At 35.6% G+C, this 12,500-nt stretch overlaps 1 protein-coding gene across 1 annotated transcript in view; it reads left to right on the top strand.

The window, feature by feature from the left end:
- Positions 1-12,500, top strand: part of LOC307126329 (protein NLRC3-like) — a gene marked incomplete at its 3' end in the record, with an annotated part of 57,090 nt that overhangs the window by 29,611 nt on the left and 14,979 nt on the right. The window contains exon 8 of the mRNA XM_079816793.1: positions 3,737-3,873. Within this exon, the coding sequence (XP_079672919.1) occupies positions 3,737-3,873 (137 nt within the window). The remainder of the gene's footprint in view (positions 1-3,736; positions 3,874-12,500) is intronic.

Here is a 12,500-nt window from a genome sequence, read left to right as displayed (position 1 = left end):
CTGCGTCAGGTGTATGATCAGCAGCAAGCAGTGGCTCTGCCCCATCCACAGACACACACACGCACAAGATATGAGACAGTGAATTCGTGAACCGTGACAATATTTTTTGTATATGCATATTTTTAGGAACACATCTACAATATACATGCATAGATTTTTATATATAGGCCTATATTTGTTTGCACGTGACTGATTAAAACCCGTGTTTAGACCCGTGTTCTGCCTTGTCCGACCCGCACCCGCATCCGACACAGTAGGATGTTTTTCGCCCGTTTCAGCAATATTCGCGGGTCACCCGTCGGGTATCCGTGGGTACCCACACCCGTGCAGGACTCTGATCTGCATCACAAATGAATCAGGCTTTTTTCAATCGTTTAATTGTAACTGGCCTTACTGTTAATGATGCTTTTGTACAACTTTCTCCGCTGTACACATCGACAACGAAAGTAACAATTTAAAATATCCCGCCTTTGGTATCTAATGACGTTTTGCAACGTGAGTTATCGCGTTTTGGAAAAGTTGTTAGCCCCTTTAAGACTGTTGCGCTTGGAAGTAAACATCCGGCTTTGAAGCACGTTGCGTCTTTTAGACGGTATGTTTATATGGCGCTAAAATCACCTGACAATACACTGGATATTAATTTTCAGGTGAAACACGAGGGGAGATTATATACGGTGTATGCAACTACGGGCAGCATAAGATGTTTCGAGTGTGGAGACATCGGACATAAACGCCTTATGTGTCCACATAAGAAAATAACTGCAGAAAATGCGGTAGGATCAGAAGATCATAGGATCAGAAAATGCGGTAGGATCAGATTAAGATCAGATTGGCCCAAGACGAGGTTGTTCCACTTGTTGAGGTGAGTGATTCTGTGTTACCGGCTGTTGGCACTGAAAATGATGATGTTGTAGCTAATGTGACTAAATTAGCGTAACTGATGTAATTTCTGATGGAGAGGTAGCTAGTACAAGTGGCACTAAACAGTTGGAAAGTGCAAGTGATGGAATTAAAGAAACATCGTATTTAGGCGTCTTGAATAACGAGGAAATGGATGCGGAGGAGGAGTAGTCTGATGATACTGAGTCACAAGTTTCTATGAAACCATCATGAAAGGATGCTGTTTTTTGTGATAATTTTGTTTTCTTTTGGGAAAATTGGAAAAAAGTTATTTTGAAAACTTGAAACAGTGGTGGGATGTAGGCAAGACTCAAATAAAAATGTTCTGTCAGCAGTATACAGCCAACTGTAGTAGTAGAATAAAGAATGTGATTGAATTACTTGAAAAGCAAATTAATTCAATGGAATTGCAGTTGGTTGATGCACATAATTCTGTATTGTACAATGATTTACAAAAGAAAAAGAGAGGTCTGGTCCTAAATGAGAAAGTAAAGGGAGCTTTGATAAGGTCCCAGTTCATGTCTTTAGCAGAAATGGATGCCCCAACTTCTTTTTTTTTTAACCTGGAGTATAAAGTGGCTCAACAAAAACAAATGCCATGTCTTAAAGGGTTAGTTCACCCAAAAATGAAAATTCTGTCATTAATTATTTACCATCATGTCGTTCGACACCCGTAAGACAATAACTACAATAACTTTATGAATCGGCGTGAATAGTTTTTGTGTGCAAAAAACCCATAAATAACGACTTATATAGTGATGACGATTTCAAAACACGGAATCATGAAGCTTCGAAGCGTTATGAATCAGTGAGTCGAATCAGCAGTTTGGATCGCCAAATTTCAGCAGTTTGGCGGTTTGACACGCGATCCGAATCATGATTCGACTCACTGATTCATAACGCTTCAAAGCTTCATGATGCCGTGTTTTGAAATCGTCATCACTATATAAGTCGTTATTTAGGGTTTTTTTGCACACAAAAACTATTCTCGCCGATTCATAAAGTTATTGTAGAACCACTGTAGTGAGATGGACTTTGTAACGACGTCTTTAGTACCTTTTATGGGTCTTGAGAGTGAACCGTGCCATTGTGCCAATGGAGGCCTTTCAGAGCCATCAGATTTCAACTAAAATATCTTCATTTGTGTTCCGAAGATCAACGGAGGTCTGACGGGTGTCGAATGACATGAGGGTAAGTAATTAATGACAGAATTTTCATTTTTGGGTGAACTAACCCTTTAAACTCCCTGATGGGAGGATAACATCTAAGAATATAGAAATGAGAAACCATGCAGTAGATTTTTATTCAAGTCTTTATGCTGCAGAAAACTGTGGCAATGATGACTGTATGACACAGCTTCTTCAAGGTCTTCCTCAGCTGGACTCTGACTCTAAAACTTTCTTGGATGCTAGTATAACTTTTAAGGAAGTTACTGCTGCTGTGGGACAACTTAGTTCAGGACAGTCCCCTGGAATAGATGGACTGCCAGCAGACTTTTACAAAAGGTTTTGGATCTGCATTGGGCATGATTATTTTAATGTTTTATGTGAGTCTATAAGAGATGGTGTTTTACCTACTACCTGTCAATATGCTGTTTTATCATTGTTACCAAAAAAGGGGGATTTAGCCTTTTTAAAGAACTGCCGTCCTGTTGCCCTTCTCACAACAAATAATGATTACACTTACACTTTTTAAAATTTCATCTTTCATTCCGAAATAGAATAATTAATGAACAAAAAAGTACAAAGACCTTCTTTGCCTCTGTCCGTAGTCATTCTATAGATTCCAGAAGAAAAGGCACTGCTATGGGCACTTTTAGAATCTGTGTATTGACGCAAAAACCCTAGAAATTAAATCGAGCATATTTACACATAAAAAAATTACAAGTTATAAATAATTTATATTATTTTTAATAAAATAATAATAAGGTATTAGGAAAATTTCCTTGTATCTGCTAATTCTATTAATCAGTGTTAAAATAAAAAAAAGAAGAAACCACGTTTCCATATTTCATTTCTGGTTTAAAAAAGGAAAACGGAATGGACGCAAAAGCGTCCTCAGTCTGACTATTAAACTATAAGCTTACGGAAAATAATGCGATCAACTTAGGCGATCAATGAGTCTGTTTATTGTCAATAAAAGTCACTTGGAACAAAAGCATGAGCCCAACATGAAAACATTGAGTGGATATATTGACATACAAAATAACCCACTTTAACATTTCAATATTTCAAATAGCCACATGAAACATGCATATTCATGAATAACATTACATGAAAATCGTGTTGAACATATTATTTATAGAACATGTGTCAGTGCGCTCTTTGCAGAAGCAGAACGTTCATGCATGGCGGGCCATCTCTACACAAAAAAATATTTTCATACGCTAAATATAATAGCAAACTTGAGTTTAACACCTGTGATTTTGAACAATTAGGCCTAATATCATAAAGCTATAGCCTATATTCCATATAGGCCTAGAGTTTTAATGAGACTGCTGCCTGCTGAACAGAGGGTCGCAGGAAGAAGGATCTGAAGTACCGGTGTTACGGCTACAAAAAACCCGCCGAAATGATCCAAAACCAGCCCAATTTTTAATCCACCCACCCAAACCCCTTTTTGCCCGCAAAATAGATTGCGAAACCGCCCAATATGGCAACCCTGATCTGATATGTTTGGTAACCATGGTGATTTCAGTCAGAGCCTCATTTATATAGAAATCATAAGTGCTTTATTATCATTGGTTGCGTGGCAACAGACCTGAGAGTCGAGCACTGAACTCAGATCAGATGATCAGATTCATAATTCCTGATTGTGATATGTTTACTCTCATCAGATCTCCGTCGGATCACTCTGGATCTGAACACAGCACATGAACGCCTCCGTCTGTCTGAGGGGAACAGAGAGATTACACAAACTGACACAGATCAGCTGTATCCTGATCATCCTGACAGATTTGATGAGTGTCGTCAGGTGTTGTGTGGAGAGAGTGTGTGTGGAGAGAGAGTGTGTGGAGAGAGTGTGTGTGGACGCTGTTACTGGGAGATTGAGTGGAGTGGACGTGTGTCTATATCAGTGTCATATAAGAGCATCAGCAGGAAGGGACGGGGTTATGAGTGTGTGTTTGGATCTAATGATCAGTCCTGGAGTTTGAGATGCTCTCCTGACAGATACTCATTCAGACACAATAACACACAGACTGATCTCCCAGTGAAGCCCATCATCATCAGAACAGATCCCAGTAGAGGAGCTGATATCCATAGAGTGTATACTAATATCTATAGAGTGGGAGTGTATGTGGATCCCAGAGCAGGAACTCTGTCCTTCTACAGCGTCTCTGGAGACACAATGAGCCTCATACACACACTCCAGACCACATCCACACACACTCTCTATCCTGGGTTTGGTGTTCCTTATGGATCATCAGTGAAACTGTGTTGATGAATCAGGACAGACTGAGGAGAGATTCTACCCATAATGCTTTGAGCTCATGGTAAATCAGTGACAGTGAGACGTTATAGAGTCTCTTATTTTCTCTTCATGACAAACTCAAATAGACAGTCAGATCAGTGTGTATGTGTGTGTGTGTGTGTGTGTGTGTGTGAGTGAGTGTGTGTGTGTGTGTGTGTGTGTGTGTGTGTGTGTGTGTGTGTGTGTGTGTGTGTGTGTGTGTGTGTGTGTGTGTGTGTGTGTGTGTGTGTGTGTGTGTGTGTGTGTGTGTGAGTGAGTGAGTGAGTGAGTGAGTGAGTGAGTGAGTGTGTGTGTGTGTGTGTGTGTGTGTGTGTGTGTGTGTGTGTGTGTGTGTGTGTGTGTGTACTTGTCTACCTATCTAACAGGGGACCTTGGTGTCGTAACACACTCACTAACAGGGGACCTCTGAGCCAAGAGGGGACATTTTTCAGGTCCCCTGTTGGTCATGCTTTAAATCATGTTAAAATCAAGTAAAAACACTAAAAAAACGCTCTGGTGATTTTTTTTACTTTTGACCAAGTGGGGACCTACAAGTGTGTGTGTTTAAATCATGTGAAAATTAAGTAAAAACACTCTGGTAATTTTTTTAAAACTTATGACCAAGTGGGGACCTAAGTGTGTGTGTGTGTTTAAGGTCATACTCAGCAGCTCCCCTGTAGGCTGGAGCAGGAACTGTAAGGGCTCTTAAACACACGTCGTTCACACACACTCCTCTATTGTTTGAATGGCCTGCTGTCCCAGAGAGACTCTGCTGTTTAACAGGCTGCTTACTAAAGGAACAAGCATTACATCGCTTTACTAGATACCCTGACTAGTTTCAAACTTTGCATTACATTACAATTAAATTCTACACAGAATCCAAGAAAAAAGGATTTAAAAATCTAAACAACCAGAATGTAATTAGAAGTTTTGTTTTTGTATTTTTTATTTTAACATATTTTAATGACAGTAGCCTATATTCATTGAATATTATTGTATTTATCAAAATAAACAGAAAATAGTACAAACTTTACTATTCTTTTAAACAAGTGTTAAGACATTATTAAAAAAAAAAACATTTTAGCTCAAGTATTTGTATAAATAATGTGTGACTTTTGCCCCATGTAAAATGGGGTGTAAAAGGCCCACCTTACCACCTTATACATTTATGAGTTTTTTTAAACAAACCACTTTTGATTTATTTATGATTTACACAATGACTCGGTCCCCTGTTAGATAGTAAATCACGACACCAGTGTGTTTGCTTTGTCATTTCTTCATCTCAAACACACTGTAGATATTCACTGTATATATTGAGATAACTCAATTTTATGGTGACTTGCATTAAAATGTTTATCCGTCTCAATTAAATTATGTGAACTGAACTGAATTTTGACCTCCAAAATTTTATTATAGTGTATTTTTATGGTAAGTATTGGTGTTTTATGTTTCAAATCAAGCAGAAATCACTCTTTAAGGAAACAATTGCAGGTCACACTTTATACAGTGAACATGATTTCCTTAAATTGACTTAAGTCCCCTGTTGGATGGTAAAACACGACACCTGTTTGATTGCTTTGCCATTTCTTGCCATCACAGACACAAAGACACTGTAGAGATTTTGAAGGTCAGAACTAAATTTTTTGGTGACTTGCATGAAAATCTTCATCCGTCTCAATTAAATTATGTGAACTGAATGTCTTTTAACATTGACACTTTAGTCGAAGATTTTTAACTCAACAATCAACACACAACTGAGTTTTGACCTCCAAAATCATTATACAGTGTATATTAAATTTAAATAAAAAATATAAAATTTATTTACAAAACAGTTTGACTCAAGTTTGACTCTCTACTGCTTATTCATTATTGTTTATGTTACATGGTCCATGTTTTACATTACAGTATAAAATTGTTCCTAAGTTTTCCCCTTTTATATAGATGGTAATGACTAAATACACACCGAAATTTTCACACGTTAAAAAAAAGATCAAGCACGTTTACACACAGCCTCTGAAACTTTCCTTCCTTCATCATAAAAAAAATCTGATCAGGTTCAGTTTTCTGCATTTTTCGCATCCATAGCAAGCATTTAAAGAGGGGTTTCAAATTTCTGTGTTATTCATTTTTGTGTTAAAATTTTGAACATAAGTTGAACAGTTTAAAAAAGAAAGTGTGAACCTTCAAATTAGCCATTATAGTTCATAAAGTTTTGCTGGCGTTTGTATCTAATTGAGAAAAGAATGAATGTAAATTGAAAGATGTCGTCATTGAACGCATTTTGTGCCAAAGCAAATAAATGATCCACAGTTTAGCCACATAGGCTGATGTGATCCCTGAGTGAAGAGTTTTGAAAAAGTGATGAGTATTCAGAAATGTGTCCTAGCAGATGTTTAAAAAACCCTGTAATATCACTATTAGTAAGGGATCACTGTATAATATCAGTCTTTAGATCTATTGTTTTACAAAAATAATCTATTGTTTACAAAAGGAGAAAACGTGTGTACTTTAATGTAAACTTGGACCATGTGACATAAACTGAAGTTAACAGCAAAAAAAATACTATAATGCTGACTGTTGTTAGTGTTTTTTGTTGTATGAGTTAAAAGTGTATATGTTGGGTGAATCCTCATTGTGTTCTGGAAGAATGAGTTGATTTAAGACATCAATGAAGTGTTTTGGTAGTTTTAGCACATTTTGAACGTGAAATTAACTGCTTTGCTTTGAAAGGTGTCCTAGCGATTGTAGCTGAGAGATAGACGTCAAACAGACTCAAACAAAGACCCAGAATTCTGTGGTGTTACAGCACTGTGGCTGTTGTAAATGGCTGCTGTAAGGTTTCTTTATGAAATAACAGGCACAATGGCAAAGATATTTCTGCAAAAACTCCAAAGTAATGTTCGGTTGCAGTGAGAAAGTCACAAGAGACAACTAAAAAAACTCATGCATGTATTTAGCCTAGTGTAGATCTGTTTGCTTACACATCCCCCAAACCCCATTTACATATGAATACAGGAAAGGCCAAAGCCATTGTCTCACAGGTGAGGAACAGGCCTAACAGAGCTGTTAGACCCATGTCACAGACACAAACTTCTCATCCAAACTAGAGAAAACGCTGGGATTTACCTGGGGAAATTAAATCAATGTACACTTTTTCCAATCCCTACGACACATTTTTCAATACTTGGGTCACTTTTTTAAAACTCTTCACACACTTTTTCACACAAATTCACACAACTGAATTTCAGCTTGGCACAGCAGTTATTTTAGTGTTCAAAATGCACTAAAACTACCAAAAAGGACCCAACAAACACACTTTTTCAATCATAAAACACAGACCTAAAACACATGATCATTACACAATGTTTTCTTTTGTAAAATTTTCTTTTCAAAAAAAGACTTGCACTATAATTCACTGCAGTTTATGTTACATGGTCCTTGGTCCAGTATAGTATAACATTATTCCTAAATTTTTCCCTTTTGAATGGATGGCAATGCAATTTAAAAACTAACACCAGCTAAATCTATTTGTTTTGATAGTATTTTAGATTCAAAATATATGTCAATATGGTATTACTGTCGAAATGTAGCAAATTTCTATTTTTTTTTAACATAAGTTTAACAGTTTTGAAAAGAGAATGTAAAAATGTTCAAATTGGCCTGTATAGTACATAATGTTTTGGTGGTGTTTGTGTCAAAGTCAGAAAAGAATGAATGTAAATTGAAAGATGTCGTCATTGAACACATTTTGTGCCCAAAGCAATGATAAATGATCCAGAGTTTAGCCACATAGACTGATGTGATCACTGAGTGAAGACAAAAAGTGAACAGTGAAAAAGTGATGAGGATTGAGAAATGTGTCCCAGCAAATGTAAAAAAATAAATAAAAATAAAACTGTTGACATGTTTTAAATTGTTTTAAAAATTAAATTAAATATATTTTCATCTTATTAGAAGTGATATTTTCTTGGTGTTTAGCCCCACAGCTTTCTGCATATCGCTTTACGTTTTTTTTTTTATTGCATTGGCCAATACTAAATTGATATGTTAAAAACTGTGAATCATTTTTCATTGCTTTCACACAAAATGCATTCAATGACCACATTTTCCAAAATCCACGAACACTTTTGTTATTCGTACCTAACTATCTGCAAAACTATATATTTTTAGCACATTCTTTGAATGCTAACACACTGCTTTCAGAACTGATCAAACACATTCAAGTCAGAACGATGATCAACTCATTTCTGCAGGAATTATACTGAAATATAAAATCTTAAAATCCAAAGGGACCCACTTTATATTAGGTGGCCTTAACTACTATGTACTAACATTTTAATTATCCATTTGATACAATGCACTTATTGTGTACATACATGTCTTTACATTGTACTTACATTTTTAAATATACCTGCATGTAATTAATAATTTGTTACATTTATATAGCGCTTTTCTAGGCACTCAAAGCGCTTTACATATAGAAGGGGGATTCTCCTCAACCACTACCAATGTGCAGCATCCACCTGGATGATGCGACGGCAGCCATATTGCGCCAGAACGCCCACCACACACCAGCTGATTGGTGGAGAGGAGACAGAGTGATGAAGCCAATCTGATTACATCTGTAATTAATTTCTGTAGTTACATTTGTAATTACACTGTTGACACTTCCCTTACATCTAACCCTACCTTTAAACTTACCAATACAAGCACACCTGACCCTACCCGTATCCCACCTCAATATCAGCAAAAGTGTTTTGCAATACAATATGAACACAATAAGTACATTGTACCTATTTAAGTACATTACATTACATTACATTTACATTTACATTTACATTTACATTTAGTCATTTAGCAGACGCTTTTATCCAAAGCGACTTACAAATGAGAGCAATAGAAGCAACTACAACAGTCAGAGGCTACAGTATGCAAGTGCTGTAACAAGTCTCAGTTAATCTAACACAGAACACACAGGATTTTTTTTTTTTTTTTTAATAAATAAATTAGACAGACAGAAAAATGAATAGAATGTTAGAAAGTACATAGTAGTTAAGGCCCCCTAATATAAAGTGGGGCCATCTAAAGTCATAATTTATCATTGATTTGGCATAAAATACATTCAATGGCGACATCTTTCGATTTATAAGAATTATTTTCTCACTTCAACACAAACACCACCAAAACGTTATGAACTGTATATGCCAATTTGAAAAATTTTTGATTCTCTTTTCAAAACTCCCTAACTTATGTTCAAAACTTAACTAAAATTAATTAAAAAAAACAAAACAATTTGCTACATTTCGGCAGTATTACCATATTGAAATATTGGGTGATTCTTTTGAATCCTCAGAATCCTTTTTGGTAGTTTTAGTGCATTTTGAACACTAAAATAACTGCTGTGCCAAGCTGAAATTCAGTTGTGTGAATTTGTGTGAAAAGGTGTGTGAAGAGTTTTAAAAAAGTGACCCAAGTATTGAAAAATGTGTCGTAGGGATTGGAAAAAGTGTACATTGATTTAATTTCCCCAGGTAAATCCCAGCGTTTTCTCTAGTTTGGATGAGAAGTTTGTGTCTGTGACATGGGTCTAACAGCTCTGTTAGGCCTGTTCCTCACCTGTGAGACAATGGCTTTGGCCTTTCCTGTATTCATATGTAAATGGAGTTTGGGGGATGTGTAAGCAAACAGATCTACACTAGGCTAAATACACGCATGAGTTTTTTTAGTTGTCTCTTGTGACTTTCTCACTGCAACCGAACATTACTTTGGAGTTTTTGCAGAAATATCTTTGCCATTGTGCCTGTTATTTCATAAAGAAACCTTACAGCAGCCATTTACAGCAGCCACAGTGCTGTAACACCACAGAATTCTGGGTCTTTGTTTGAGTCTGTTTGACGTCTATCTCTCAGCTACAATCGCTAGGACACCTTTCAAAGCAAAGCAGTTAATTTCACGTTCAAAATGTGCTAAAACTACCAAAACACTTCATTGATGTCTTAAATCAACTCATTCTTCCAGAACACAATGAGGATTCACCCAACATATACACTTTTAACTCATACAACAAAAAACACTAACAACAGTCAGCATTATAGTATTTTTTTTGCTGTTAACTTCAGTTTATGTCACATGGTCCAAGTTTACATTAAAGTACACACGTTTTCTCCTTTTGTAAACAATAGATTATTTTTGTAAAACAATAGATCTAAAGACTGATATTATACAGTGATCCCTTACTAATAGTGATATTACAGGGTTTTTTAAACATCTGCTAGGACACATTTCTGAATACTCATCACTTTTTCAAAACTCTTCACTCAGGGATCACATCAGCCTATGTGGCTAAACTGTGGATCATTTATTTGCTTTGGCACAAAATGCGTTCAATGACGACATCTTTCAATTTACATTCATTCTTTTCTCAATTAGATACAAACGCCAGCAAAACTTTATGAACTATAATGGCTAATTTGAAGGTTCACACTTTCTTTTTTAAACTGTTCAACTTATGTTCAAAATTTTAACACAAAAATGAATAACACAGAAATTTGAAACCCCTCTTTAAATGCTTGCTATGGATGCGAAAAATGCAGAAAACTGAACCTGATCAGATTTTTTTTATGATGAAGGAAGGAAAGTTTCAGAGGCTGTGTGTAAACGTGCTTGATCTTTTTTTTAACGTGTGAAAATTTCGGTGTGCAAGGATATTTAGTCATTACCATCTATATAAAAGGGGAAAACTTAGGAACAATTTTATACTTTAATGTAAAACATGGACCATGTAACATAAACAATAATGAAAAAGCAGTAGAGAGTCAAACTTGAGTCAAACTGTTTTGTAAATAAATTTTATATTTTTTATTTAAATTTAATATACACTGTATAATGATTTTGGAGGTCAAAACTCAGTTGTGTGTTGATTGTTGAGTTGAAAATCTTCGACTAAAGTGTCAATGTTAAAAGACATTCAGTTCACATAATTTAATTGAGACGGATGAAGATTTTCATGCAAGTCACCAAAAAATTTAGTTCTGACCTTCAAAATCTCTACAGTGTGTTTGTGATGGAGAGAAATGGCAAAGCAATCAAACAGGTGTCGTGTTTTACCATCCAACAGGGGACTTAAGTCAATTTAAGGAAATCATGTTCACTGTATAAAGTGTGACCTGCAATTGTTTCCTTAAAGAGTGATTTCTGCTTGATTTGAAACATAAAACACCAATACTTACCATAAAAATACACTATAATAAAATTTTGGAGGTCAAAACTCAGTTGTGTGTTGATTGCTGACTTGAAAATCATCAGTTGGTTAAACAACTAAAGTGTCAATGTTAAAAGTCATTCAGTTCACATAATTTAATTGAGACGGATAAACATTTTAATGCAAGTCACCATAAAATTGAGTTATCTCAATATATACAGTGAATATCTACAGTGTGTTTGAGATGAAGAAATGACAAAGCAAACACACTGGTGTCGTGATTTACTATCTAACAGGGGACCGAGTCATTGTGTTTAACATAATCATTATTCAAAGAGGATCTGCAATTAATACATTAGAGAAATATTTCTGCTTGATTTAACTCTTAAAACTCAGTTATTGCTATAAAAACTCTAAATCTCTACAGTGTGTTTGAGATGGCAAGAAATGACAACGCAAACACACTGGTGTCGTGATTTACTATCTAACAGGGGACAGAGTCATTGTGTTTAACATAATCATTATTCAAAGATGATCTGCAATTAATACATTAGAGAACTATTTCTGCTTGATTTAACTCTTAAAACTCAGTTATTGCTATAAAAACTCTAAATCTCCACAGTGTGTTTGAGATGAAGAAATGACAACGCAAACACACCGGTGTCGTGATTTACTATCTAACAGGGGACAGAGTCATTGTGTTTAACATAATCATTATTCAAAGATGATCTGCAATTAATACATTAGAGAAATATTTCTGCTTGATTTAACTCTTAAAACTCAGTTATTGCTATAAAAACTCTAAATCTCCACAGTGTGTTTGAGATGAAGAAATGACAACGCAAACACACCGGTGTCGTGATTTACTATCTAACAGGGGACAGAGTCATTGTGTTTAACATAATCATTATTCAAAGATGATCTGCAATTAATACATTAGAGAAATATT

Source organism: Gobio gobio, assembly GCF_949357685.1.
Source record: "Gobio gobio genome assembly, chromosome: 5".
NCBI classification, from domain to species: Eukaryota; Metazoa; Chordata; class Actinopteri; order Cypriniformes; family Gobionidae; genus Gobio; species Gobio gobio.
Note: the sequence above shows the minus strand (reverse complement) of the source record. Positions and strands in the feature narration are given on the sequence as shown.